Source organism: Indicator indicator, chromosome 18 (genome assembly GCF_027791375.1).
Source record: "Indicator indicator isolate 239-I01 chromosome 18, UM_Iind_1.1, whole genome shotgun sequence".
In the NCBI taxonomy this organism is placed as follows: Eukaryota; Metazoa; Chordata; class Aves; order Piciformes; family Indicatoridae; genus Indicator; species Indicator indicator.
Window position 1 is genome coordinate 5,706,982 of NC_072027.1, and position 23,166 is coordinate 5,730,147.

A 23,166-nucleotide genomic window follows, 5' to 3' on the forward strand; every position below is an offset into this window, starting at 1 on the left:
GGAAAGCATGAAACAAGCCCTTTTTATTTTCCATGGCTTCTCCAGAGGCTGTAGGAGCTCTTCACAGGGAAAGCATGCTGTTATCCCCTTCAGGGCCACTGAAGACTTTTTCAAGGTCTCCTGCTGGTCGAAGGCTGTAGTGAGAAGCATAGGTCACTATGGATGGGCCAAAAGCACACTGCTGCATCCTTTCTTATTCATAACATCAGCAAATTCTCCTTGAAAGAGAGACCAGAAGCTACTGAGTCCCTCAACTTCAATGGTTCAGTGCTACTTTTTACACAAGAGAATTATTTACCTTGCTCATGTTCTTCTAATGGACAGGAAAAGGCTGTGACAGCTGGAGGTAAACATCATGAGATGCAAAAAAAGATTCCTTGGCCCCCACTCTTTATCTCCTTGGTGAGGTGTGCAGCAGTGAACCATCTACCATTGAAAATTACTGGGCTTTGGAAAAGGTATGATACTTCACTGGACTACCATGTGGTTTGCCTAGAGAAAATCCTTCCTTCAAGATAAGCCAGACCACATGAACTTACCAGTTACACCTCCACAGGGTGAGTCATCATACTTCTATATTTCATATCTGCCTCAAAATGCTCACCTTGATCACCTCAGACACTTCAGTGTGACCCAAGGAGTGAGTGAGAGGGTGTGGTGGCCCCATGAGAGCTGGAAGACCTCTCTAGTGGTGGGAAGCTTGGTTTGACACACTGCTGCAATATGCCCTTCACAGAGGACTGTCCATAAATCTCTGATCCCTTTCTGAGCAATCATTTTGCCAGTTGATCATCACAACGATTTATCACTTCATTTCTTTAAAATAACCCCAGCAGGGTCATGCCCTGGTATTTGATCAAAGAATAAAGCAGACTAGGGACTTCCTTAAGCTGAGGTCATTACACAACAGTAACTATCAGTTGCTGAAGGTCTCCAGTGCTCTGCATGTCTGTGCATTGCTACCTAGAAGAAGCACCCAGGAACCACTCTTTGATTTTCAGTGATGGTATCTGAAGCTTGCTCAGATGAGAGCACTTTGGTAGTCAGCACCACAAGCCAGTTCTACACCCATTGCAATTATTGGCAAATACTTGCCTGCCTCTAAGAAAAATTACACTGGAACTATTAATAGGAAATTACAAAATAGATTACCTTTTCATTATAAACTTCTTTGTGTGTTTACCTAGAAGCAAAATAATACTCGTGTCACAATGGCAAAAAGAAATCTCTAATTCTAATGAATTCATCAAGTGAGTTCAGAAGCGAATACAGCAAGTTGCAAAATTTCTATGGGCTAAACAGGAAAGAAAGGATCTGATTCTGATATGTTACATCAATGTCTGACAGGAGCAATTCCAGGAAAGTACAGGACCACTTTACTATAAAGCAAGGGCCAACAAGATGAGCCAGACCTACAGCATGTGAGTGAACAGGTTCTTTGCACAGGCTTCCCTCTGCTTCATCCCCACCAACTCATCCTCCCTGGTCTCCTCATGGTGATGCAGTCCTGGAGTAAGGAGAGCAACCCCCATAAAATGAACCAAGGGGCCATTTACAGAAGAATAACCAGAGATACAGCAGGACATCTGCTCTAGGCCAGCATTAGAAACATCAATCAATTATGTGCTTAGGGATACTTACGTTTCCAAAACAACAAGGAGAGCATCAATATGAAAAGAACGGAGGCTGCTGTGAGGCAGGCAACAAGAATGGCATGGCTAGGAAACTGGAAGGTAGAAAAGAAAAGCTGAAAAGGCTTTAGAAGGGTGTTCACTTCAGACCTGCTCACACAGGAGTGGGTTGCCCTAGTGGGTTGCCCTAGTGGGTTGCTAAGACCTCTGAAATATCTGCCCTGGGCTGGATTTTGCAATGCTTTTCTGAGCTTGCCAGTTCAAAGTCTGAAGAAAACACACCAGGTTGAGCATGATAAATAACATTAATTACCTGCTAAGTATTTCATAAAACTTCTTCTGATGTATTTGAGCCTACATCCATCCCACTTACCATGAATTCATTAATAATGTCTAAATGTAGTCACCCTCATCCTTCTCTTAATTAGAGACAAGGAAGAGTAACAACCCTCCTCAGTCGCCTTTTGCCTTGTCACACCCCAAGAAAGCTACTGCTGCCTCTCTTACAGGAGAGAGTCATGGGGATGAGGTTTTTCTGAAGTGTCCAACCCAGATGGTCACAGGCTTTGGCTTTATCCACTGGAAAGGTGCATGGATGGTTCTTGAGCTACTTCAAAACAAGAGTTCAAGCTACTGTTAGCAAACACTGTCCTTTTAGTATGAATACATCAAAATTCACTAGCATGTCCTGCTGTCCTTCTGGCTTTGAGTTAAACACTCTTGAAACTTAGAGGAAGTTTTTACCTTATCTCCATTATCATCATGTTTCTCAGCCTTCCCATCTGAACTTATTGAAATCTCTGAAAATAAGAGAGAATGGAATTATTACTGGCACACTCACCTGAAGGAGTGAGGGACACTGTGGTTGTCACTGCTCTAGTCAAGGAGTAACAAACTCCCAGGCAATGAGGAGGGCAAAATTTGGCCCTGAATAGGAGAAATAGAACTCCTTGTAGCCAACAGGGAACAATCTCTTTCCACCACAATAGTGGAAACTAATGCTATATCAGGCAGCCATTGGGAAATGCCAGTCTTCATCAAGGAAGGAGGCTTCCCGGGAATAGCACACGAAGCAAGACAGTAAAAATCTGTCTGATGTGAAGGAGTTTTCACTTCTGTAATCATAACAAGATGCTGCAGAGAGCAGAGATAGTAAAGAAGGTACAAATCTAAGTGAAGGAATGTTACAATAAGGATGAAGTTGGTCCATTGAGTGCATTATTTTACAGATCAAGAGGGGTCTGAGTTAAGAACTTAACTTGGCTTGTGGCTTTTACTAGACAGTGCTCAATTATGCTGCAGCATTTTCACATCTTATGCCAGTTTGGCTCTTAGAAGCAGCACAACACAAGTTTTTGCACGAGTGGGAGTGTGGGAGTGTGACTCACATAGCTGTGGTACAGTTTTTGATGCTATTGCCTTTGTGGTCACAGCCACAATTTAACTTGCCCCCAGATTCCCAGAGGTAAGACCTTTTGCAAAACTTGTTATTTACACTGGCACAACATAGGCATCATCTAGAACCCTATCAGAAAGATCACAACTGAGACAGGGGTGAGAAACCCTCACAAATGCACAAGAGCCCAGTTGAGTCTCTGCTGTGAGCCTCCTCCAAGGGCATAAAAGGACAGTTGCCTTAATTCTATTTCTGCTGTAGCCTCCAGGTCTAGGAAAAACAGAAGTGGGTGGGAAGGGGGGAGAAATCCAAGTACTGCGTTTTTAAGAATGAAGAGATCCTTGGCACCAGCTGAAATTAAAAGGACTCTCTTAACACCTAAGTATGACATGTCATGCTTGAATTTTAGCTTTCCTGTTTTTAAATCCTCATTTGAGGGCATGTGGTGGGTAGACTATGAATAACTTGAGCCATTCTACTTTTATATTTGACCAAGAGACATAAAGTGCAAACTTCAGGTAGGTTTGTTCATTTCTCAGGTATGATGTGATTTTGTATACCAATGCCTTTTCTCTTGATGGAGTGACTGACAGTTGTGGTAATTGCCTGCTGCTTTGCATCATAACCAGGGACTCATGTGGAACACTGGAGACCTGAGCTTGCAGCCACATCTGGCTGCATTTATTCAGTGAGGCTTCAAAGCCAGCAGCACTCCAGGAGGATTTAAAATGTAAAGCTCAATGAACTCACAGTGATGACAAATGAGATATCTGAGAATTCATCTTGGAAGATGACAAAGACCAGTCTTAACTTCTCTCAGACCTGAGATACTTGACAGTAATGAGTGACTCAAAATCTGCTTTCTTTGGCTGCTTAAAACCATGTTTTTCTCAGCTGTTGTTGCATCCTGATTTCAAACCATTTCTGCATGGACTCCAAACACCTCTTAACTTCCAGGTGCAATTAAGAGCTATCAGTACCTATTTAGTGGTCTCTGAAGAATATCCAATACTTTATGACAGCTTCATTTCTCTGAACATGCTGCTTCTGACCTACTCACCCGTTACTGGCAGGTCTTCCACCACGAGAGAAGTGTAAGCACTTTCAGTTTCCTCTGCAGGGAGTAATTCAGTAGTCACTGAAAGAAAGTAAAGAGGAATGCTTATAAAGATCACTGATTAGGAGGATCTTCACATGGCATTCAAAATCACTTGCATGCTTCTGCATCTGCAACTGAGGGGTGGAAATCTGCACCTCAGTTTTGATACCTGCAGCTCATCCTACCTAGATAATTTTATTAGCATAGATAACTTTACTAGTTAAGTGTTATTAACTGTTCAACTGTGGATGAAATTAGTTGTTACCAAGTTTAAATGGGACATGTTGCTACAGCTGGAAGACAAGAGAGGACACAGAAAAGCTGTCCTCAGAGGTTCAGATCAGAAAGAACTTCATGTGATAGAAAACCCCAAAACTGTACAATAATCAGCCTTGTGTGCAGACAGCAGTCTGTGAAAAAGGAAGTCACTGATGTGGCTAAAGTAGAAACCTAGGAATGGTTTGGATGATCGTAAGTCACTGATAATAACAAATAACCACAGCAGCCTTTGTGTGTGGTGACAACCTAAGTATTCGAGTTCAAGTGTGGTTTGAATTCTCACTGACTTGATTGCTCAAGCAGAATGAGTTCTAAACTAACCTTTACAGCAGACCATTTCAATTGCCTTTCCTAAATCAAGAAAAAAAATTAGTGCATAGGTAGGGTGAATCTCTCTTACTCCATCCCAGGTGCAGGACTTTGTATTTCTGTTGTACCTCAGAAAGTTTCTGGCACATTATTTCTCCAGCCTCTGAAAACTCCTCTGAATACAAGCCTGACCCTCTGCTATCTTGGCCATGCAGTTTGGCATCATCCACAATACTGTGTTTCCTTAAACCTACTCATAGGCATCTCAGAGAAAAACTCCCAGATGCAAACAGTATCTGCAGAGTGTCTATGATGCCAGAGCCAGGCTAACACAGACCATACCTGCTGCACAGAAAAAAAGGAAAGGATTGGTGCTGCTTATCTTTTGTACCTCCAGGAAGAGGGACCGACTCTGGTGGGAAGAGCATGTCATCATCTTCAGTCCTCATGTCATCTGCTTGGAAAACAGTTGAAAAATCTGAGAAAGTACTAATTGCCACTGTAGTTTCTTGAAAGGCATCGTTTTCTGTCACAGCAAATGTTGGGGGAGCCGTGGTCTCCAGTGGAATTACTGCTGGAGACTCGGTGTGAGTTTTTGCTTCTGGGCTCGTGGTTGTCAGGAGGACAGTAGTCTCTGCTGTTGTTTGATGACCAGAGGTTGTTTGGGGAGCAAGAGTTGTTCTTTTAAAACGTCTGGGGGAAACGGGAGCCTTCCTCGTGGTGGTTGTCATCACTGGAGGGGCTGCGTGGAGAAAGCATAGCCAAGAGAAAAGCTAGATTAGAGCAGTCACAACCCAGGCTGAGGAAAGGCAGCTGAGAGATGAATGAAAATTATCTAGCTGCTAAAATACTGAGAACTAAGGTGGGAAATTCACTATTTAAAAAGGTTGTTTAACTAGCAGAAACATGCCCCAGCCAGAGTGCATCTAGGGTTTTTCTTTTGTTTCTTTGTTTACTTGCTTGCTTTTCTTTTTGTTAGGTCTCAAACACCCCCTTCTTGGCCCTCTTAGAGAAATGGAAGGACCAGAACCTTGTGTGGTAGAATGGAAAAACTTGCAAACTTCATGATTTTTCTTTTCAATGTCCTCATAAAAATAAAATAAATAAAATAGCTCTTTTTTTTTTTTTTTTCAGTTACAAGCTTCCTGCCAATCTTTTCAACCAGTACATTTTTACAAACCTTGTTGCCTTTCAACTCAGGGACAGACATAGGATTGCAGAAGTTTTCCTCCACTTTCCTGTTCCATCATTTACAACAGGCATGCACTGGAGCAAGTTGCCCAGGGAGGTGGTGGAAGCCTCATCCCTGGAGGTTTTTAAGGCCAGACTGGATGTGGTTCTGATCAACCTGATGTAGTGTGAGGTGTCCCTGCCCATGGCAGGGGGGTTAGAACTGGATGATGCTTGAGATCCCTTCCAAACCTAACAATTCTGTGATTCTATGATACAAGAGTGCTGTGTTGCACCAGCTGCATCCTGAACACTCTGTAAAAGTCAGGGAAAAAATGTCTTTCTGCAGGGATTATGTTGGGTGCCATCTTTTTGCCTCTGCTTTGCAATGCACAGACTTTGTAAGACCTTTTCCTTAGCCTGCAACTAAGCAAAATAATAGGAAGGGGAATTTTGTAGTTCTGTAAAAACTCCTTCAAGACAAAATTTCTTAACATGTGGGCTTTCTTATGACATGTACTAAACAAAAGTCTTTTTGGTGCTGAGGTAAACCCCAAATGAAAATCTGAGTCTTATTGCAAGGGCTCTTTAAGTTATAAATCTCTCATTTTATTCCATCATTTTTTTAAAATGTCAAATATAGCTACAAAATGAGAAATTATTTCATTTAAAAAGAAAAAAAAAAGGTAAAATTCACTATTTTCTCATCCAAATTGTGAGTCAAATTGACAACTGGTTGCAGACCTCTCTAGAAAATTACATCATTAAAGGAAAACTTTTTGCCAAAGCGAACAAACAAGCAACCCAAAACTCCAGTTTTAAACTCCTATCCAGTGAGAAGTTTCTCCCTGCTGGCTGTATCACAAAGGTCTCCAAACTCACCTGTGACCACCTCCAGCTGGATGTTCTGTTTGATGTCATTGAACCAGCCTGGGATCTCCACACGACAGCAGTATGTACCTGCGTCTTCTGCCTTCACTCTCCGAATCGTCAGAGACACATCGCCGTGGGAGATATAGCCCCAGAGATTGTATTCCTGAGACCGTCTGAACGTCACCCTGTTCCCAGTGGTGTGCAAAATTTTGTCATTGCACTTGGAATTTGGGCATGGGCCTCTGCCCCAGCACATGTCAGAGATATCCTTGTGTCCTGCCACCTGGTAGTAGCAAGGCAACCGAGCACTTTGCCCGATCACTGCTCTAACAACAGCTTCAGATGCGGCATGGGCTGTAAGGAAGAAGAAGGAAAGATGAATGCTGACAGTCTCCAGTGCATGACTCTACCTAAACAACACAATGAGGCAGGAAAAGAAACACTCCTGCCTACAGGCAAACCACAGTTACTTATCCCCCAAGCCTTCTCCCAAAGCAGCTAATGGCTTAGGGTACTATGGGCAATAGCCAGGAGCTTGCAGACATTGGCTTGGTGCTGGAGGGGCTCCATGCTCTGGCCTCTGTCACCCTTACATATGTGGTGATGGAAGCTGAGGTCTATTGCTGGCAGCCTGAGCGAAGACTAGACCTGTGAAAATGCAATCTGGGAACTCTACTCCCATTCCATCTCTTCTAAGAGATTGTTTGAAAGTTGTTCAGAAACCTGGTGTGAAATGCATCTGGTTTTCTCAGTCCACAATCACCTCCTTCAGAAAGAAAATGCTGTCGTGGTTGCCTTTCTCTGACAGTCTCAATAGCAGATTCCAAACCACCTATTCATGTGTGAAATTAGGGCCTAATTAAGCTGGCAGAGCAGTAGGATTTAACTATGGAAAACTGTTCTCAGAAAGTGTACTGCTTTTTCTCTGAGCAAGCCCTGCCAGCTATCCCACTTACCTTGCAGAGCACTGTGTGGAAGATCTAACTGCTCACGTTATGCTGATGATAAAAAGCCCATATGCACTGTTCCTTGTGCTCTGACTCTTAATGACCAGCTTCAGCTGCTGTGTACAGCCAACACACACCTTAGCATCTGCTTTGAATCTTTGCTACACATTGTTCCATCTTGACTACCTGTTCAGTTCCCAAATTGTCCTAAAAGGGATTTCTTCTTCATGAAAGGCACTATACCAAAAAATAGGTTCCTATGAACAAACAAATATTTTCTGGTTTAAATTCACCTAGTCTGTGTTGATCCTCCTACCCCGTTCCCTTTTCCCCACCATGTTATCATTTACATATGCCAGAGCAGAAACTAAAGGACCTGGGGAGCATCCAGATCTGGTCCTCTGCTCCAGCAAGAGGATCATCCCACAGATCCGATGTCTCATGACCAGCTTGCTTACTCCAAAGAGGATTTAGAGCAGTTGCTGCTATTATCACCAGCTTCAGCCCTGGTTTGCCAAACATTTCTATTTTGCCAGCTGTTTGAACGCCTTTTCTTTTTGGCATGACTCCCAGATAGCAAACAGATGCTTCCAACTGAGGCCATGTCTCTTTTGTTCTGTCTTTAATGGGTTATTCCCCAGGTGAGGTTTTAGTCTGTGGCAGGCTGTCTCATGACTTGTTATTGGGATGACATTTCAGCTTCATTATTACTTATCCCATCTGCAAGAGGAGCCAACTGGTTCAGGTTTCCACAGCTCCAAGTGCTAGAGGAGTAGAGGCAGACAAAACAACATGCAATATGGTGTGAAGGACAGAAGCTTTTTTTTGCCAAAAAAATTAGTTCCTGAATACAGGATAAGGCTTTGCAAGATGGCTGCTTGTTTTAGCCCTTGGAAAGGGTAAGTTCATTTGCTTTGTTACAGCAAAAGAAGCAAACAGCCTCTTGCTGTGACAACAGAACAGCACAGGTCCTCCAGCTGACCTTGAAACCATCCCAGGGGACCAGTAAGACAATGATTAGCTTACAATCACCACAGGAAAGATATGTGCAAAATCCAGACCATATTAAACTTCTCCTGGAGTTAAGGTCACTACTGATTGAGGCAAAATGGGTTCAGCTTCTATACTTATTTCATCCCAGTCCCACACAGCAGAAAAGTAGCTTCATTAAGTAAGCCTTTAACAAATTAAAATGTGCCTGCTCTTCTCTTTGACAGAAGCAGAGCTCTGAATCGATTAAATAAATAAATTAAATAAATAAATACATGCACAGAGGAAGCAGCAAGACCCAAGGCTCCAGAGTGTCTCCAATGCAATTTCCCACCCACATTGGTGCTAGAAAGTTACAGGTTTTGCAGTTTCTAATCCTCTTTTAAAAATTTATGGGAAGCTATTATTGCTAACATTTGCCTGCACTGCAGGTTGGCATGGAAAGCTTCAGTACCACAACAGCCTTGATTCAACTGTATGAACCTCTGCTAGGACTAAACAACTTCCTTCTCAGGTGCAGCCTCTTCCACAGATATTTTCCAAAAGTAGTAAAAAAAAAAAAAAATTAATTAGGAGGTTCCTGAGCCATCCCAGAGTCTGTGGCAACGACCCTCCTCAGCATCCATATTTGATGCAAGGCATCCTGAGCATCAGCTGTGCCTGGGGAGTCCCACTGAAGTCAGTGGGGTTTGCAGCTCTATATTCTTAATCCAAGTGAGAGAGAAATTGACTGTGGATGTCAAATATATATCTTCCAAGATAGAGAGGAGTATTCTGAATTGCTCAGATCATACAGGTACACACGTTTTATACAGTCTCTCTTGAACCAACCCTCAGCCACGACAGTATTAAGCAGCAACACCAAGAGCTACTGTTGTGGTGGTCTTCTGTTCTGTAGCCTTGCCACTAGATGGACAGACATACATCCTCCAGTCAAGACAGCTGCTTGAAAAATAACTTTTTTTCTTGATCTATTTCTGGAATAATTTTTCTTCTTTATAGAAGATATTTGACATCTTTTCCCTATCAACCCTACTTTTCATTCTGTCTTCTCGAATCTTCTGTACTGATGAAAGTGCAGAGAAAATGACTGAGAAACAGAAAAGAAGCCTTTAACTGCCCACTCTGCTGGTTTCCTGAGTCTTAAACTACCCATTCTCAGCATGTAGCTGAGTTAAATAGAAGGTAACAAGAGGCCATTCTCACCCTTTGGTAGCTCTGCATATAAGAACTTTTTTGAAATAAGAGCAAATGGAAGTAAATGCCTCCAATTTATTTTGAGGCTGAAGATATGGCAAGGAAATAGCCCCCATGTTTCTTCTGCTGAGACTGGCAAATGACAAGAAAAAAATACTTTGGAACTCTTTGGGCTACAGCAAAGTCCTGGCAAAGCTCAACTTGTGCATCAGACACCATGGAGCTTGTGTTACTTTGCTTCATCAGGGCAGGGATCACCTCTTGCCCCCCAGGGCATCTCACCACTGACCAGACTTTTCCACAGCTTTTCAAATCTATTTAAGAACATGGCAGTCACTGTAGCAGTTATTGTAGTATTTCATCCTGGCACAGATAAGCCATTAATATGTAGTCACCTGAGACAGAATTTCCTGAAATGCCCAAGAAGTTTAGAAGCACAACTCCTACTAGGAGCTTATGTCCCACTGAAATTGGGTGAACCCACATTCCTGTGCCACTGCAGGCAATTTGGAAACTGCAGTATTGATGCCTGAATGCTCATTCAGGAATATATCTGACACCAACCACTCTTGCAAGACCCAGTCTGCCAAGTTAATCTTCTTTGACCTCTCTTTCAGGATTCAGATTTTTAAATGGATGAACTGAACATGAGAGATTAAAAGGAGAAGAATCTCCAGCCCAGCTTTCCCATATTCAGTTCTTAGCAGCAGACAGCCCTTAGAGTTCCAGAAAATCCTTTCTTTGTCATGTATATCCATTCATTACACTGCATTAGTACTGTAGTGTGGTGGGGAGATAGATGAAGAGGAAAAGCCAGTAGGACACTTTTAATAGAAAGAAAGAAATGAGATAATTTGGGGGGACAGGGAAATTAACCAAGCCTGTACACAGAAGAAACCACAAACATTCTTTAAAAGCAAAAAAGAAGATAAAAACTAATTTCTCAATCAGTATTAACTCAGTAAGTTAAGAAAACTTCTGAAGCTCTGAATACAATTACAACCTTTGTTACCATTCTGTTTTCACAAAAGGGAGTGTCACTGCTGCTAATTTTACAAAATTCTTGTTTCCTGAGCAAGAGCACAAAAAGCAGGTGAAGACTCACCTATAAAGATCTGCATCAAAATCCAGTGAAACAGCACAAAATGGGACATTTTAGCTGATGGAGACTCCAGGGCAGTGACTGGAAGGAGAGAAATGTGTCCTTTGCAGAGGTGCTGAGTGAGCTCCGCTGAAGTCTCATTTCTCCATTTCCAGATTTTATGTACCACAACTGCTTCCCTCCTACACTTCCGGATAGAGGCCAGTCAAGAGGTAATTCTCCAGCTGGATTTGGCAATGGTGCAGCTTCACTTTGAGTCCTGTGTGCAGTTCTGGGACCCGCAATTTAAGAAGGACGTTAAGGTCCTTGGATGTATCCAAAGGACACCAGCAAATCTGGTGAAAGGGCTGGAAAGAATGTCCAATAAGGAGCTGCTAAGGACTCTGGGTTTGGCTAGTTTGGAGGACAGGAGGCTGAGGGGTGACTTCCTTGCCCCTAATGGCTTTCTGAGGACAGAATGTGGACAGGGAGATGCTGATCTCTCTGATATCTTATAACAGGATGTGTGAGAAGGGTTCAAAGCTGTGCCAGAGGAGGCTGACACTGGAACAAGCTTCCTAGAGAGGTGATCAATGCTCCAAGCCTGTCAGCGTTTGGATAATGTCCTTAATATCATTTTTTTAAGTTTTGTTCAGCTCAGTGGTCAGGCAATTGGAGTAGATGATTCACTGTGCTATTCTATTCTATGCCATTCTATTTCATTCACCTTCCTCTTCCAAGACACTCAGCATGGTACCACCACCAGAGATTTCAATATACTACTTTGTTTTGCCTTTGCATGGAACAAAAGGCACATTACCATTCTGTGGTGCTGAGCAGCAAGCAAGTGCTTTTACACTCCAAAATATTTGGTTTAGTCTCCACCTCTGATTTTATCTTAACTTGCACATTTTTAATCTCTTGATTTCCTCTGATTCTGCCTTCTGTTTGAAGACTTCCCTCTCTATTTCACCAGCTTCTTATTCTCTGTTTGCAAAAGCAGCCTTGGAAACACTCTCACAAACATTCTCTTGCCAAAAAAATGTCCTTCCAAATGATCTGCAACACAATCTCCAAGAAACACTTTTTAAACCTTCTGACTTTTTTCTATGCTTTCAAACAAATTGATAAAAGTAGTTATCTGTAAGTTATGCTCTGCAAAAGATCAGCAATAAAGCAAAAGTAATTCAGAGCATTAAGGTTAGGAATGAAGAATTGCAGACAGACAAAATTCTGTGCAAACAAATATAGCATGGTGCAAATGGGAGAAGCAATTTCAAGATCCAATGATAAAATGATGGACATTACCAGAAATTACCCCTCCAGAAAGGAGAATTTTGGCTTACCATGAGCAGTGAAGTCCACAAAAATATCACCCCTCTGCTTGGTAGCATTTAAAAAGGCAAATTGGATTTTAGCAGTTACCAATAAAGCACTAGAAAACAGCAGAAGACAGCATTACACCACTGTATAAACATACCTTGGATCATATGCATAGTTCTAGTCCCCTCAAACTATGTGTTAGATCCAGACAGGGCTCCAGGAAGGGCAAAAAGAATGGTGGCAGGTATGCAAGGGCTTCTACAGCAGGATTAGATAGGTAGACCAGGTTGAGTAAACCCAGAAAACAGAAAACCTAAGTGGCACCATGAACAGGCCCACAAAATCTTGAGTAGCACAGGAAGGTTGGAGAGGAGTTAGCTATTTGCTATCCCCTCTCAAGACAGCATTAGCGATAGACTTGTGCTTGTAGACCTGCTGGACTCAGTGGTATGTCAGAGTCAGAGGCTACCTCTCATTAGCATCCTCACCCACCACCCTATCACCACATTGTACAGGCAAGAAGCAGAACCCCAACAGACTAGGCTCCAGCAAAGCCAGGATGCCTGCTTGCTTTCACCAGCATGTAGCCAACTAATGCTGCTGTAGCCAGCAGCATGAAGCTCAGAGAACTATTCTGAGCTTATTCTCAATCAAAGTGATGCCACTGTGCTGTTCTGTCCCTTCACATGCTTCAGGGCAGCAGGACAGACACAACAATACAGCAGTGTCTTACTGTCCACATTTAAGGCAGGTTAACCAGAAATCAGTAGAATGTCCAATCTGCTATGTTCTACCAGGTACAGGCCATACAATGCCAAGTACACACAGCCCCAGCTGTTCTGTGAACAGAACTAATGAAACCTGATGCATCCAATATCCTGGAGACTTTTTGCCTGCAACGATCCCAGTTTCTCTTCTGTCTCCCATTGCTCACCATTAAGCAGTGGCTGCAAGCCCACACTCAGCTGATGCGCATGCAGGGAACAGCTGAATCCCACTGGATCACAAATTTGGGTGTTTATCCAGCTACCAGTTTCCATGAAGCTTATCAAAACAGTATGTTGCAGGTGACTAGGAAAGGAAGAGGATGAACAACAGCATCATGTCAGCTTTGTTTCTTTAGCAAGGCCTGGCTAAATGCAGCAGTCAGTTGAAAAAGGCCACTCAAAATCCAGGCTTCCTAGGAAGACCAAGAAAAACATAGCTTGCTTTCTGCATCTGTACTGCTATCTAGTGGCTTCTTGCAGGCAGAAAAGGAAAGGCAGAGAGCTGTCTCAAAAAAAATCAGTTTGCAGCCCTATCGTGGTCAATATGCTGCCAGTTTGCGTGCAGCTGGATCATCTCTAAATGGGTGAATGGGCTCCACCTGCACATCTCTGGGGCTCATTTTGAAATGCCTGCTCCAAGATCCACTGACACTAGTGGAAGTCATGCAAAAGTAGAGAGCTTCTGCCTGCATGTGTTTTGTATGTATTGTACTGCATATCCAAGGCAAGGTTCTTGCTCTGCCCAACCATTGTAGTCTGTTTACCAAGTAACTGCATAAGAGAAAGGAAACTTTAAGCAAAAATTTGCTTATCAGCTATTCCATAAATTTATTTTGCATGAAAACTCTCTGATATAAGATTAGTCTGAATAAGTCTGCAATATTTGACAAAAATCCTTATAGGCAAGCAGTTTTCGTGATTAGGAGACTTCAAGGGTGGCCCTCAAATTCCCTAAGAACATGAATAGCTGGAATTAGATTAATTGTGGAAGTCACATACTTGTCTAACCCTGAACCCCGTAGAGACTGGTTGGTGAAAGTTGCAGAAAGCAGAAAATGCTGAAGATATTTTCTGAGACCAAGTTCAGAGATCGTCTCAGACTTCCTCCGGTTCCAGACGTGGGCTGGAGCCCATAGCAGCAACATGCTCAGCCAAGCAGAAGAGAAGCCACATCTGCAGTGGGGTCAGTCACTTTAGTTTAGCACTTGCTGCTAATAGCCAAATGCAAAAACATAGCTTGCAGGTTCTTTCTGGTTTCTGTACCTTCTTGCACAAGACAACATGTGACATGAAGACAGACAACAGCAGAACTAGTTTCCTCCATTGCCTTTCCTAGCCTAACAATCAGTAATCACCTTATATCTGAGGTCTTCAGTCAACAATGAATTCACCTCCACACTTCTAACTTCCAAGGCATGCTCCAACAGACAGCTCCATGACAATGCACCACACAAGTGAAAACACAAAGCACACCAGGGTCACCTATGCCAATTTGCTTTTCATTTAGCCCTTCCTCAGTAGAACAAGGAGGCATTCCCTCATTCATGAGTCATTACAAGCACATTCACTTGTAGTAGCTCACCTTAATCAGGCTCCCAAGGACTTCTTGGGCAAACTCAAGTGGAAGAAGAAAGCTTGCAGATCATGGAAAGAGGGTCTGGTGACTTGGGAGGACTAGAATGTAGGGAGGCAATGCTGGTGGCCTGGACTCAGATGCAATAAACAGTAAGGACAAGCTTTTTAAAAACGTGTGTGGTTTTCCTTTTGTGATGGAGTAGCCATTCTGGCACTTCCTCTTTTCTTCCCCAAAAGGAAGAGAGAATTTGAGGCAGATAATGAATATAATAGGAAGGTTTTTTAGGGTTTGATAAGTGGATTCTGGAAATTTCCATTCAAGCCAGTGGGGTTTCTGTTTCTGGAACACACTGATAAAGTTTTTCATTAAAAGTGTAGCTTTTATTTGTTTTATTAAAATGATGTGAATTCAGTATTCCAGTCACATTTAGCTGCCAAGCAGCTAATGTTTTGCAAACTATTGAATGTCCCAGTGATGACAAAGGCAAGCATGCATCCAGTCCTTAGTGTATTATATAAATGTTTTCTTCTGCATGGATCTCATCTTCCAGGACGCTATGGTTCCTTGAATCTCCTGGCCTCCAAAATGCAGTGAAGCTGCACAAAGAGTGAAAGCCACATGGTTAAATGAAAAAGAGACAACAGGAACACAGAGAGCAGATAACTAAATCAACCAGCTCAGTGGAAGATTGTAATATATGCAAAAGCACTCATTTAAACAGGACTGATAATGAATCATTTTTCCATTTATGAGATAACCCACACTTGAATTTTGTATGCTCCCTAATGTAATGGACTGACAGTTACACTCATTTTTGCTTACTAATTAATGATAAGCAGCAGGAATTACTTTTTTCAGTGTGTCCTATAAATGATAAGTAGCAGGAATTATTTTGTTTTTCAATGTTTCCTGTAAACTTGAGATTAAAAAAGAAAGTCAAATTTCATGGTGGAACAGTCAGCATACTGACAACATTTTCTTGCTGCAACCTAGTTTGTCCTGTTAGCTAAAGCAGAAACAGAACACTTACTTTGCAAAGTCACTTTTCTTCTTCATATTGGATAAATGTTCTAAGGCCCATCCAGGATCAAAAGAAAGAAAAAAAGAAAGAAAATAAGTAATTTTCTGTAAGCTGTCAGAAGTTAATAAAGTAAGAGGTTCAAAAAGAAAACTCAAGAATAAGAAACTAAATAAGGGAACTGTAAACTAATGTTTTCAGTATAGGAAATCCCCATTGTTTCCATGAGATGTAATTCATATGGCTTAGTCTGACCACAAGCCTCTATGCAGGAAGTCAGATACACAGAAGAATAGTGGATATGGTTATATGAAATTCCTATTACTGGGAATGACTGGGACATCACAGCAACTGAGGACTGGGTAGTAGGAAAAGAGTAGGGCAGGAGAGGTGGGTTTGTACCCTGCATCTCCTCATCAGACCCTCGGTCGACTGGTTGCTAAGGAGTCTGAGATAATAACGTTGGCACCTTGCCCTTCTGTGCTTCAGAGACTGAAAGGGAGAGCTGAGCAAGCAATCACAGAGCAGAGCACAAGGTGAAGCCATCACAGACCTTAGCTCACTTCCCTGAAGCAGAAGACCTGTGACATTCTGCCACAGCTGTGATGAGATGTACCTTGAATAACCACTTGTGAAAAGTACTTACGTCTAGTGAGGAACAGAGCCAAAATGAGGCCAGCTAGGAGTACTGCACATAAACCAACCCCAATGTATAATCCATTTTCTGAATACTGCTGCCTGGGAAGTGATACAGACATGTTCTGTCAAACACAAACCAGATGAGCATCAGTGACACTGTAAGCAACAAGCCCATACAGTACCCAAAGGTCATTTGTGTGTTTTGCAACCCTGCAGTAAAAGTACACTTGAGAGCAGGAGCCTGATGTGAGGTACAGGACTAGTTTCAAGTAGAATCACTTTAACAGTTGTGTGACTCATATAACCAAAGATATATTAAGGTTGGAAAAGCACTCTGAGATCATCCAGTCTGACCATCAAACCAACACCACCATGCCCACTAAACCATGTCCTGAAGTGTCACATCTACACATTTTTTGAACACCTCCAAGGATGGTGACTCCAACACCTCCCTGAGCACGTTGTTAAACACATTAATTTTTGAGATTATCAAAGGATCTAAAGTTATGACAAATCCCATTTGTTCAGGTTTAATACTAATTAGTGAAGTGTGAGGGTTTAAAACTGTCTTTCTAATTTTTCTTTGCAAAGTTCAAGCAGAGAAAGCTGAAGAATGTAAATAAGTCACTATTGGGTGTGAGAAAGAAAAATAATGATTGCTGTTATTTTTTTATGAATCAAGTGAAGATACTATTTTTATTAGGAAAATATCTTCTGACATCCCACCCTTTTGTCAGCTTATTCAGTAGATGTTCAAGGCTTTATATCAACAAGCCAATATGCCTTCTCCTTGCATTGGTCTTTATTTAGGCAAAACTTTCTGAAGCCAGACATTAGATATCTAACCTCTCATTAGAAATCCAGGCCTGGAAAGATGCTGAAGCACAGTATGGCTCCTGACTTACAGCCCACACATGCAGCAGTACAAATGCCCACAGCAGTACATCACAGCAGACCTTCACAAAGGCCAGCTTGGCTGGCTTGTCTTCCTTATAAAATGTGGGTGATGTTACTGCCTGGCATCCTGCAGTGTGTGCTGGAGGATTCAGCAGGACAGACACAGAGCTGCCTCTTTGAACCTCATTGTATGGGCAGTGCAGGACAGCCCTGTGCTGCTAGGTTGCCCAGTTTCATCTCTCCCCCGTATTCTGCCATACCTGCAGGTTTGCAGTTATATCTGAGCAGTCCAAGGTGCTTGAGCAGGGATCAGAGGCCTGAAAGGCAACATAGATGTTGCTAAAGCTCTTCCTGCACTAGCAGGAAGTACTTTATGCAGGCAAAGCATTTTTCTCCCCTCTTTCATAAACACTGAATTTGCAGACTGAAAAAAAAATTTTTTTTTTTTCTTTTTTCAGCAGTTGCACTTCAGGAGTACAAGTGAATTGCAGGGATGACCTAATAACTTCTCATTTCTGTCCAGTTTGTCTAACTATGCTACAGCACAACAGAGATGCTTACAGTCTGAGGAGCTTCTGAAGCAGAGGCCGATGGCCACGTTCTTGCAGTGGTAAAGGATGATTCACTGGTGCTCCCCTGAGCTGAGCAAAGACAAGAAAAGCACATCACTTGCACAGGGAACCATTCTGCCTTGACAGAGATTAATTTGTACTGCTAACTTGGGACCACCAAGCTTAAGTATCTCTCTGTCAGGAGTCTCAGGTCTGTGTATCATAAAGCGGTTGGTGCCTTCAGGGGCAGCACAAAACTCTGAGGACTGGAGCCTCTGCCACCCTTTTCAGAGCTTTGAATTCCTTCCAGGAAAGACTTAGCTCTTGCTGTTACCTCAACACACTCTTTTCTAGAAGGAAAGAGTGACCAAGGTAGGCATCTTTTTTTGGAACCAAGAAGAGGCAGCGGCTGCCTAAGCAAACTTATCTGATTCAAACTGATTAAGGTTAGCTCAGGACCTTGAAAGAGCAAGTGGCACAGTTAGACAAAGCTAGTGATGTTTCTAAAGTCCCAGACTGCTATAAAATAGACTAACCACAGTGTGATATGTTTGCATAAGGACCTGCAGTATACTTTGAGATCATTTAACAGAGCAAAGCTTTTTGCAGTATTTAAAGTTCAGAATTATAAACTCTTGTCTTTCATATCATCAGTCTCCATTTCTCCATGTGTTGTCAGATTCTATACAACCCTCCTGAAAGCAAAATCTCCTGTTCACATTATAACAATCCCAGCTGGTTCCTTTGATATTTGAAATTGTTACCCTTATCCCAGAAACATTATTCTGAAGAAGACAGGATCAGCTGCTTCCCTCTTCTCTTCCTTTGGACTGCTGGAATATTCCTACATCAGAGGCACATGGCCACCTGCATTTTCCAGTTTCCCTCTGCATGGACATGCATCTATTAACCTGTATTCTGAAAACATTAAAAAATGTTCCACCAGCAGCTAAGGAAGATGTCAAAGGGTTAAGAAACCCTGTGAGTTGTAAGAGTGGAAGCCATGCTAGAACAGAAACAATCTGAGAAAGTTTTCACTTCTCCTTCCAAAAAGGAAATGCAACTGTTGTAAACATTTTAGAGTTGCTTAGCTGGAGAATGAAATCTCTGCTATCTGGCATCCCTGATACTTTTCTTTGAAAATCCAGAGAATAAGCTATTGTTGCACTATGAGCTCTCTCTTGTGTACTGGAAATTAAAATTGTCTTTTTCAGACTTAAAAAAGATGTAGCTGAGCGGGTATACAACAGAAGTCTATAAACTTGTGTGTGGGATGGGGAAACTGTATAAGGAATAGTTGTCCACAGTCTCTTCCACTAAAAAGAGGGGCCTCACATTATTAAATATACACAGGACATCAGACATAATATACCAGGGTGGAAGAACACTTTGGCATTGTATCATGAAATGACTGCCCTGTTTCTGTGATCCTCCATTTGCTACTGTCTGCTACTGAGATGGGATCCAGAGTCAGATGCACTTTTGAGCTAGCCAAATAAAACAGTTCTATGTTATAGAGTGACAAATAAATTTATTAAATAGTGGGCATACCCAACTCCTAAAGATTTGTGGTTTACTGTTTATGGGATGCATTTCCAGAAGACAAGGTGAGATTTTATGCAGCAAAGAAAACAACATGCAAAAACAGGCACAAGAAAAACAATGCTCACAGCACCAAGAAAACATCAACCTAAGCAAAAGACCTGGAAGCAACCTTCTCATGCATACATATTCTTTCTGTTGGACTCCATACTGTCAGGTAGAATTTAAATCCCAGTTCTGATCTCTGGTTCTATGGCAATGTTTACTGAATTTTAGCCAAGACATTTCTGTGATCATTTTGCTTCTTTCCTAAGATCCCCATTTGCAGTATAGCTTATATATGCTATTGAGATGAATACTTGGATAAAAGTTACCTGAGGTCTGTTCAGAGGTGTGAGTGTGAGGACTTGCAGTAGAGATCCTAGCTGATGTTAAAAAATAAAACAAAACCAACATATGTTATAGTTGACCTTAGTGTGCATTTATATAGTGAAAAAGAGAAAGTGTTTCTATAATAAAAACTTGCTAGCACCAGCTGCACAAGTACATCTCTCAGCCACTTGTTCCCTATATTATTATGCTTTCTACAAAGAGAAAAACTAAAAATCAAAGAGTTGATTAAAAAAAACCAAACAGTTGTCTATACTGATTTTGTGGGCTTTAGTTTGGAATCAAGCAGGGAAAATGGAGCACCATTTGCTATGAGAAGGGTATAAGTACAGTGTTGCAGATGAATTAATTACCCTGTGCTGTCCTTTCTCTTAAATTCTTCAATGGTGCTTCTAAGAAAGCTCAGTAGTGCTGTGCACCATGAAAAAAGCACCTCTGTACTCACCTTTCTCTATCACAACGTCGAGATTGTTCTTCTGATCATTGAACCACCCTGGAACCTCCACACGGCAGCAGTATGTCCCACTGTCTGCTTCCTCAGCATGCACAATGGTGAGGGACACATCACCCACCAGCAGGTTCCCTTTCAGCGTGTACCTATGGTTGTTCTGCTCTGTCACCTTCAATCCATCTGTCCAGATAATGGTCTGATCACATTTTGAAGCAGGGCAGCTGCCACGACCCCAGCACGCTGATGTGATGCCTTGTGTCATCTCAATGCTGTAAAGGCAGGGCACAGTGACATTCTGACCAACATTGCCTCTCACTACTGAACCTGATACTGTGGGGCCTGTGGGCAAAAAGAAAAATGCAATTGCTGAGCACAGTGCATGCAAGTGAAAACTTCTCACGTACCTGGCATGACCCATTAGCCCCCATCTGACAAACACCACCAGGCACTGCTGCACTGGGATTTCCACAAACAGATGTGAATCCCAGCAGGACTGACAACAGTGAGGAATAATGATTGAGTCAGTGACTTGTTCAGAAAGTGTCTATAGCTAGAGAAAGAAAAACTCACTTTCTGCAGCATCTGCAGCCAGGCAGAGAGACAAACAGAGAAAAGAGTTTGGATCTGCACAACTAGGGGGATTCTCTTTAGCCACATCTGGTCTGTTAGCTCTCTTTTTTTTTTCCTCAGTTCAGATTTAATCCAAGTAATTTACAGGGAAACAGTAAAACACTGACTTCCATTAAAGCCATTGTGGGAAATTCTTCCTCCCTTTCAATAAAAAAACACTGAACAGCAGGTTCCATCAGAATGATCACTGCTGAATAGATTTCCCACACACACCGCCAACTTTTTTTTCCCCCAATGACAGATTTTGTCTCTTTCTCTCAGAAGATATTTTTCAGAGAAATTTTATACCCTCTTTTTTCACTACCTTATTTTTTCCCTCATGCAGTTTCTAACTTGTTTGGTTCCCATTAAAAGTATTTTTTCCCATTTCCAGAAAGCTCTATCATGCTATTCAGTGAAAACAGCAAGATCCAGCAGCCAGAAGCCTATTCATGTTTCTTTTGCTGTATTTGGACCACTTCAGTCAATACTCCTTTCAGGAGGGTTTTAATAAAAGCTATATTTACTGGCAGCTTAAATAATTTGTGCTCTGGTGACCCAGTCACAGCTATCCTCTAGCCAACTTTCTTCTAGCCTCACAGCAGGGTTCCTGCTTGCTTGTACTTCAAAGAAAACTTGTTTACACTTAACCACTACATGTTTCTCTTCAAACTCAGTAACATGGGACCATAGTGTAAATATTTTGATCTATCCATATAAACACTGCAGGGACAGAATTCTCTGTAGCTGCTGTAGGCAACAAATGATCCCTAGTAAAAGTCTAGCCCAGTATATAATTAGGAAGGGAGCTCCCGAGGCAGGTCCACCAACAAACACAAGTGACTCCCAAGCACTGTGTAGCTTGAGTGCAATTGTCCCCTGTGAAAAATCTGCTTTCCTCAGCTCAGCTCAGTTAAAAACAAGTCTGCATTCACAGGCTTTGCCACAACAGCATACTAGAAACAAATCTCTGAAAACAATGTCTTTTAGTTAATATAAAAAATAAACTCTACATGAATCTCATCATAAAAGGCTGCATAAACAACTAAATGATATCTGCAATATCCCTTTTATTTCTGCAGAATATACTCTACCACTAAATTTTTAATGTTTATCTGCCTAGACTTGTACCACTCTGCAAACTGTTGTTTTCAGTGCTCTTGTCTGTAACAATATTTTCCTAGGGAGACTGCTCCCTCAAGAAATAAAAAGGAGAAATTAACCAATTTGTCCCAATAAAAATTCTTGTTGGCTACAAACTATCATAAATCACAGCTGACCTTTTCCTTCTCTTCTTAAGCATTCGTCTTCACAAAGCCTGATGAGATGAAATATTCTTGGTTTATATCTGTTCTGAAATTATTTCATGTTCTCTCAGATCATCATTATGTAAAAAACACCTAAAAGATCACTCACTAACGAGACTACAGCCAGCCCAAGCAGCAGCATCTTTAAAACCATCATACCCTCAATATAATTTTGTGTTAAAAAGGAGATAAGGACATCAGAAGGCTATTGAGCCACTGTGATAAAGTGATAATTCCATAACACAACACTGCAGTTCCTGTGCCACATGGCCACTCTTCCCATTTTAACAGAATATCTCTTTACAACCCTCTGAAATATTGATGGATGTTACTTCCATCCACCTTCACCTATTCATTTAGTTACCACATCATTACCTGTAAGCAGGATCAGAAGAATCCAATTTGTGCAGGAATAAGACATTGTGGCTGAAGACGAGGAACAGCACTCCTCTTCACCCCTCAGGCACCTACATTCAAGAAAACATTTTTGGTAACCTTCTGGTTTGACTTCTTAATGCACATCTCTAGACACATCCGGGAATGACCTTTGGTCTAATCCGGATTGCCCTTCCGGTGCTCAGCCTGTCAGTCCCCAGCAGCACAGCCAACAGCACTCACAGCTGAACTCTTGCTGACTGTGGTTTGACTAAAAGACTAAACTGTTTGGCACTACTTCAAAAAGCTACTTCTCGTTTTTTCCGGATCTGCCTGATTACAGTGGATGAAACTAGTCAGCATCACCAAGCTGATACAGCTATCAGTAACCCATTGCCCCATACTGCTTTCCACACACTTTTTTTTTGCTATACTAGATAGAATTTGGGTAAGAGATTACATAAAATACATAATAAATCATGGTACAGAAAGGTCTTGGGAAAATAACTCCTGGGAAGAAGTTCTCAAGCATTTAATCATCAGCTTTGGGTTCTAACACTTAGAAGCAGCTCAGAGCATCTCTAGGCAAATGCAGTTTGCTTTGGTGGCTCTAACGTGGCAGTACCAGCAAGCTGCCCTGGTGGTGCACAGTTGTATCTACGAGAGCTGCAGTCTTTCATCATCTGACCCTTAAAAAAGTATGAATCTGGGCTTCTGCTATATAAAGTAACACATAAAGAACACAGAGG

The 23,166-nt window shown here is 41.9% G+C and overlaps 1 protein-coding gene across 1 annotated transcript; it reads right to left on the minus strand.

Annotated features, from left to right (window-relative positions):
• Positions 1-61: 61 nt before the first annotated feature.
• On the minus strand, positions 62-22,463 carry LOC128973149 (uncharacterized). The gene is given in 19 exon segments (XM_054389369.1): positions 62-134; positions 1,153-1,183; positions 1,642-1,726; positions 2,376-2,431; positions 4,088-4,165; positions 5,106-5,456; positions 6,767-7,111; positions 10,997-11,092; positions 11,095-11,175; positions 12,319-12,407; positions 13,775-13,833; positions 15,171-15,234; positions 15,669-15,708; positions 16,303-16,417; positions 17,453-17,509; positions 17,754-17,833; positions 19,660-19,710; positions 20,121-20,465; positions 22,418-22,463. Coding segments are annotated over 19 exon segments (2,142 nt in total).
• Between the last annotated feature and the right edge of the window lie 703 nt (positions 22,464-23,166).